Source organism: Salvelinus sp. IW2-2015, linkage group LG4q.1:29, assembly GCF_002910315.2.
Source record: "Salvelinus sp. IW2-2015 linkage group LG4q.1:29, ASM291031v2, whole genome shotgun sequence".
NCBI classification, from domain to species: Eukaryota; Metazoa; Chordata; class Actinopteri; order Salmoniformes; family Salmonidae; genus Salvelinus; species Salvelinus sp. IW2-2015.
The window spans coordinates 72,853,066-72,860,562 of NC_036842.1; the positions used below are offsets into that span (position 1 = coordinate 72,853,066).

The 7,497-nt window shown below is 42.4% G+C and overlaps 1 protein-coding gene across 1 annotated transcript in view; it reads left to right on the top strand.

The window, feature by feature from the left end:
• LOC111962509 (ankyrin repeat and BTB/POZ domain-containing protein 3-B-like) overlaps window positions 1–6,923 on the top strand; it is a 111,370-nt gene extending 104,447 nt beyond the window's left edge. The window contains 4 exon segments of the mRNA XM_023985649.2: window positions 3,544–3,625; window positions 3,852–3,920; window positions 4,487–4,600; window positions 5,248–6,923. Coding sequence (XP_023841417.1) covers window positions 3,544–3,625; window positions 3,852–3,920; window positions 4,487–4,600; window positions 5,248–5,457 — 475 coding nt within the window. The 3' untranslated portion in view covers window positions 5,458–6,923.
• The last annotated feature ends 574 nt before the right edge of the window (window positions 6,924–7,497 follow it).

The following is a 7,497-nucleotide window of genomic DNA, read 5'->3' on the forward strand; positions in this document are numbered from 1 at the left end:
ACTCCTGTTCCCAACTACCCTTACATAACTCATGTTCCAACTACCCTTCATAACTCCTGTTCCCAACTACCCTTACATAACTCCTGTTCCCAACTACCCATACATAACTCCTGTTCCCAACTATCTTACATAACTCCTGTTCCCAACTACCCATTCATACTCCTGTTTCCAACTACTTCATACTCCTGTTCCAACTACCCTTACATAACTCCTGTTCCCAACTACCCTTACATAAACCTTGTTCCAACTACCCTTACATAATTCCTGTTCCCAACTACCCTTACATAACTCATGTACCCAACTCCCTTACATAACTCTGTTCCCAACTCCCTTACATAACTCCTGTTCCCAACTACCATACATAACTCATGTTCCAACTACCCTTACATAATTCCTGTTCCCAACTACCCTTACATAATCATGTGTCAACTACCCTTACATAACTCATGTTCCCAACTACCCTTACATAACTCCGTTCCCAACTACCCTTACATAACTCATGTTCCAACTACCTTACATAACTCATGTTCCCAACTACCTTACATAACTCCTGTTCCCAACTACCCTTTCATAACTCCTGTTCCCAACTACCCTTACATAACTCCTGTTCCAACTACCCTTTCATAACTCATGTTCCCAACTACCCTTACATAACTCCTGTTCCCAACTACCCTTATAACTCTGTTCCCACTACCTTAATAACCTATCAACTACACTTACATAATTCCTGTTCCAACTACCCTTACATAAGTCATGTTCCCAACTACCCTTACATAACTCTTTGTTCCAACTACCTTACATAACTCATGTCCCAACTACCCATACATAACTCATGTTCCCAACTACCCTTACATAACTCATGTTCCCAACTACCCTCATAACTATGTTCCAACTACGCTTACATAACTCCTGTTCCCAACTACCCATACATAACTCCTGTTCCCAACTACCCGTGTAGTCCCGTGTGGCTCAGTTGGTAGAGCATGGCGCTTGCAACGCCAGGGTTGTGGGTTCATTCCCCACGGGGGCCAGGATGAATATGTATGAACTTTCCAAATTGTAAGTCGCTCTGGATAAGAGCGTCAGCTAAATGACTTAAATGTACCCATACATAACTCATGTTCCCAACTACCCTTACATAACTCCTTGTTCCCAACTACCCTTACATAACTCCTGTTCCCAACTACCCTTTCATAACTCCTGTTTCCTCAATACCCATACATAACTCCTGTTCCCAACTACACTTACATAACTCATGTTCCCAACTACCCTTACATAACTCCTGTTCCCAACTACCCTTACATAACTCATGTTCCCAACTACCCTTTCATAACTCCTGTTCCCAACTACCCATACATAACTCCTATTCCAAACAGCAAGCAATGCAGATGCAGAAGCAGGGTGGCTAGGAAAAACTCACTAGAAAGGCAGGAACCTAGGAAGAAACCTAGAGAGGAACCAGGCTCTGAGAGGTGGCCAGTCCTCTTCTGGCTGTTCTGGTTGGAGATTATAACAGTACATGGCCATTAAGGCCAGAGGAGGAGAGAGAGAGATGGGAGAATTATGGGGAGCAAATTTATGTTCACACAAGACACCAGATAGGACAAGAGAATTACACCAGATAGGACAGATTGACCCTAGCCCCCCGGCACTTTGAAGAGACACACACAAAGGTACAGAGATATGCATACGCATACATTGTGATATTGTTTTATGGTGGTATTAAACATTTTGTATTGTAGATATGTAGTGGTTTAATAATGTTATATGATGTACTGTTTTATATTTTGTTTTATATGTAATGTAAGTGCTTTAATATGTTTGGACCTCAGGAAGAGTAGCTGCTGCCTTAGCAGCAGCTAATGGGGATCCTTAATAAATACAAAATACAAATACATAGACTATTGCAGCATAGATACTGGAGGCTGAGACAGGGGGGGATCGGGGGACACTGTGGCCCTGTCCGACGATACCCCCGGACAGGGCCAACCAGGCAGGATATAATCCCACCCACTTTGCCCCCACACCACTAGAGGGATATCAACAGACCACCAACTTACTACCCTGAGACAAGGCTAAGTATAGCCCACAAAGATCTTCTCCACCGCACGAGCCTGAGAGGGCGCAAAACTGGACAGGAAGATCACGTCAGTGAATCAAGTCGAGATGAGTCTTCAGGAAAGACTTAAAGGTCGAGACCGAGTCTTCATCTCTCACATCGATAGGCAGACCATTCCATAAAAATTGAGCTTGATAGGAGAAAACCCTGCCTCCAGCTGTTTGGTTAGAAATTCTAAAGACAATAAGGAGGCCTGCGTCTTGTGACTTTAGCATACGTGTAGGTATGTGCGGCAGGACCAAATCGGAATGATACTGTAGGTAGGAGCAAGTCCATGCAATAACAGTAAAACCTTGAAATCTTCCTTAGCCTTAACAGGAAGCCAGTGTAGAGGCTTGCACTGGAGTAATATGATAACATTTTGGGGTTGTAGTCAAGAGCTAACAGCTGTGTTTAGCACTAACTGAAGTTTATTAAGTGCTTTATCCAGGTAACCAGAGAGTAGAGCATTGCAGTAATGTAATCTAGAAGTGACAAAAGCATGGATTAGCTTTTCTGCATCATTTTTGGACAAAACGTTTCAGATTTTTGCAACGTCACGAAGATGGGAAAAGCTGCCCATAAAATATTCTTGATATGTTCGTCAAAAGAGAGATCAGGGTCCAGAGTAATGCCGAGGTCCTTCACAGTTTTATTTGAGACAACTGTACAACCATCAAGATTAATTGTCAGATCAAACAGCAGATCTCTTTGTTTCTTGGGACCTAGAATTAGCATCTCAGTTTTGTCTGAGTTTTATTGTAATACATTTGCCGCCATTCACTTCCTTATGTCTGAAACACAGGCTTCCAGGGTAGGGAATTTTGGTGCCTTCCTCATGCTCCAGCAGGTATATTGCACTGGTCATCCCCAAAGCCAACACTTCCTTTGGCCGCCTTTCCTTCCAGTTCTCTGCTGCCAATGACTGTAACGAATTGCAAAAATCTCTGAATCTGGAGTCTTTTATCTCCCTCTCTAACTTTAAGCATCAGCTGTCAGAGCAGCTTACCGATCACTGTACCTGTACACAGCCAATCTGTAAATAGCACACCTGACTACCTCACCCCCATATTATTACTTACCCTCTTGCTCTTTTGCACCCCAGTATCTCTACTTGCACATCATCATCTGCACATATATCACTCCAGTATTAATGCTAAGTTGTAATTTTTTCGCCTCTATGGCCCAACCTCCCTACTCTTCTATATTTGCACACACTGTACATAGATTCTTTCTATTTTTATTTTATTTTGTGTTATTGACTGTACGTTTGTTTATGTGTAACTCTGTGTTGTTTTTGTTGCACTGCTATGCTTCATCTTGGCCAGGTCGCAGTTGTAAATGAGAACTTGTTCTCAACTGGCCTACCTGGTTAAATAAAGGTGAAATAAAAAAAATAAAAAAATGTTTTATTCTCTCTCTGTCTTTCTTTCTCTCTGCTTAAGGTTTAAGTCTCTACTGGCGAACAGACCAGCTGCTGAAAACACATGTATTGAAATCAGCCACGTCAAATACAACATATTCCTGGTGCGTTCATAGACAAAACAACTATTCTGTTTACTTAGACATATGTTTTTCCCTTGCAATCTAATCAAATTGATACATGAATCAGACAACGGTGTGATAAATTCTCAAAGGGGAATGTTCATACAAAAAATACCCAGATTCTTTCCCATGACAGTGTAAATCCATTGGTAGGTTTGTTGTGTTGTGTGAATGTTGTGTAAACGTCAGTTCATTCGTACTGTTACAGCTGGTGATGCAATACCTCTACTGTGGTGGGACGGAGCATCTGCACATCAGAAACACAGAGGTTATGGAGGTAAGACTGTTAGTCCATTTGCCACGTTGTCAGTCGAGTCATGTTTTCTAAGATGTAATAAGACTTAGACCACTATACAGCTGGTTGAGAGAATACCAAGAGTGTGCAAAGCTGTCACCAAGGCAACGGATGGCTACTTTGAAGAATCTAAATATCAAATATATTCTGATTTGTTTAACACTTTTTTGGTTACTACATGATTCCATATGTGTTATTTCATAGTTTTGATGTCTTCACTATTATTCTACAATGTAGAAAATAGTAAAAAAGAAAGAAAAACCCTTGAATGAGTAGGTGTGTCCAAACTTTTGACTGGTACTGTTGATAGATGCATCCGTGTTCATAACCAATACAATTTAGATACTTCCCGATACAAGGTGGGCAGTCCCAGTTAGTGAAGAGCAGTATTACAGTCCAACAACATGTACTACTTAACCATAATAGGGTCATGTTACTAGCCTGGTGACTGGGCCGAGATCTGTCTCATTGTTACCATACAGCAGGATAAGGCAGCCTAATTAGATCTGGTGCCGGGCTATAATTGTCTTCTTTTCTGGTGTTTGCAGCTGCTGTCAGCGGCCAAGTTCTTCCAGCTGGAGGCGCTGCAGAGGCACTGTGAGATCATCTGCTCTAAGAACATCAACACAGAAACCTGTGTGGAGATCTACAGCCACACCAAGGTGAGGGGGTCGAGTTGAGAATGTGTTGTACAGCAGTACGGTGTGGGGGTCTGCTTGTGTATGTCTACTATCTATTCATGCACGTGTGTATGAGGCCGTGGGTGTGAGTTTGTGTGTGTGTGATCATGTGTAAACATATTTGCCTGTGCTTGCCTTCCTGCTCGGTGTTTGTGCCGTTTGCAGTGTGCACTGTAGGAATGCATGCAAATAAACATGTTTGATACACAGATTCTTAAGTAGATGTCTCCTTAATTAGTTTGTGCAGCACTGATGAGGGCATAGAAGCCGAAACGTATGCTCCTTTTACAATACAAAATGTTTAATACCACCATACAATAATATCACAATGTATGCGTATGCATGTCTCTGTACCTTTGTGTGTGTCCTTCTACACCTTGCACTTGAACCTTTTGTATTCTTTTGAGCATGGATTAAATTAAGTATATTATTTTAGCATCTCTGCCTCCTTGAGTTATTCCTTTGTCATGGTTTGAGTGTGAGTACCTTTTGAACTCTACTGATACACAGATTCCTCACGCAGTGTGTGTGTGTGTGCTTGCTTGTGTGCATGAACAAAAATGTATAGGTTTGGCATCCAACTCAAGCTAGACAACACTCAACTGTTCTCAAACCTTCTGCTCCATCAGTTCCTGGATGTCCCAGATTTGGCTGTCTACATCGAGGGCTACTTCCTGAAAAACATGGTGGTGCTGATTGAGCTGGAGCCCTTCAAAACATTGCTGTACGACACGCCTCCAGACAGTCCCGCCACCGACGTACTGCTGGACCTGGAGAAGACCCTGGGCATCCGCATCCAGTCCATCCACCTGTCCTCCTCCAAGGGCTCCATTGTCTGATTGGTTGATTTATTGAGCTGCTAATGGGACTGGAACTGTCTGTCTGCCCCCATTGACCCCAGTTCAACACATAGCTGTACTGAACCACACTCGACAGTGACACTTTTAAATTGCTTGCTGTGCTAACACGCCATTGCCATTCTCCTGCAGCCTACTGAGCTTTGGGCCGAGCACTTAGGCAAATGGACAGCTCTGGAACCCCAGAAATTGTGAAAAGGAGATTTTCATAGGGCTGAAGTAAAGCTGACTCATCACAGCAATAGTGGGACTATATCGCTGAGATGCAGTGAGGAATGTGTGTGTGTGTGTGTGTGTGTGTCTGGGATCATTCGTAAAGCCCCAGTCAACATTACTTCGCTCCTTGACATTAGTCTCCAGACTGCAGTCAGACCTGCCATTGTCCATGTGTCTACTGGACAGAATCATTGTTGGTACTTTTCTCAGCATGGTTCTGCAATCCTACATAGCTTTATAGTCTATTTATAACTGGGCCTAGCCAAACTTAACATAAGAGCAGACCTGAGTTCAATATTATTTGAAATAAAATACTTTTAGCATTTGCTCTAGTCTGCCCGGGGTGTCAGATTGGTGCAGTTTGCACTTTTGTGACTATTCTATTGGTTCCATTGTGCCAAGCAAGCTCAATCACGCCTAGATAAAGTATTTAACATGATTTCGAATAGTATTTGAACCCTGGTCTGCTACATGTAAGAGTGATATGTGGATATACTGTATGTCATGTGGTAGTATGTTTTAAGGGACTCATGCAAAGGAGAGAGGCATTGGGAAATTCTTCAAGCTACGTTTGGGAAAGCTGGAGAACAGAAAACACATTTCCTTCCTTCATCCTCTGTTAGAACTGTGTAAATATTGTGAATAAAACACAGAGCTATGGCTCCTCTTGTAAGTTAATGTATATATCCTACAGATGTTTCTTCTTCTCATGCGTCTACTCATTGGATATGGCTTTATAAAATGCTGTTCTTTTCAATGTGTTATCGTTCTGTATGTTTCAAGTTGCATGTCATGAGAATGACTGTTTTGCTTGTGTTCAGTTTGGTTTAAGAGTGGCATGAGACTTTAAGAGAGGAAGCAGGAACGGTAGAGGAGCGATATTGTCAGCATGTGTCTCTAAATGTGTAGACGTGTACTGGTGTCTTCATTTCAGGAGAGAACGGCTATGGGCCTGTATTCAAAAAGCGTCTCTGAGTGGGAGTGCTGATCTAGAATCAGGTTCCCATGTCTATAATCACATTCATTATGATATAAAAGGATAAAACTGATCCAGCACGCCTACTCTGAGACACTTTATGGATAGGGGCCTAGTTCAAAAGATGATCAGGGTCTATCCTAAACCGGAGAAGCGTCATCTGTTGTGTTTTCCAGACATTGTGAAACTACATGTAAGTGTGACTTAATATCCGTTTCCTCCATAAAGATTAATATAAAGAATGATATGAATCCTCCCTAGATATCAACTGGTACAATTATTGTCTCAAACAACAATCTCAACGACTTTTCCACTGTGAAACCTTAGTAAATGGTCTCCAGTTGTTGTTGGGACCTATGGATTTACCCTCTGGTGTTCTGTCATTAGCTGGATCCCTCATGGCGGAAGGTTTGGGAGTGGTCATGTGACATCATCACACACTTCACAAGCTGAACTACAGAGAATAAATTAGCTTTAGGTTGCAACCCAATTGTCCACCCTTCTCCCAAAGTGTGCACTTGCATACTTCCCGTCATGGATTTCACAGTGGTGGAAACTCCCTTCAGCCAATACTTACACCAATCCAACTGTTTTAAATCCATGACATGGAGTGTTCAAGTGCGGTCGGAAAAACAGGGAGAAGGTTGGAAAATCGGGATGTAGCATAAGAATACAATCCTGACAACTTTGTCTTGCTGCTAGGGAAAGGGGGATACGTAGTCACTTGCATTCAACTGAAATGTGTCTTCTGCATTTAACCCAACCCCTCTGAATCAGAGATGTGCGGGGGGCTGCCTTAATCAACGTCATCGGCACCCGGGGAGCATTTG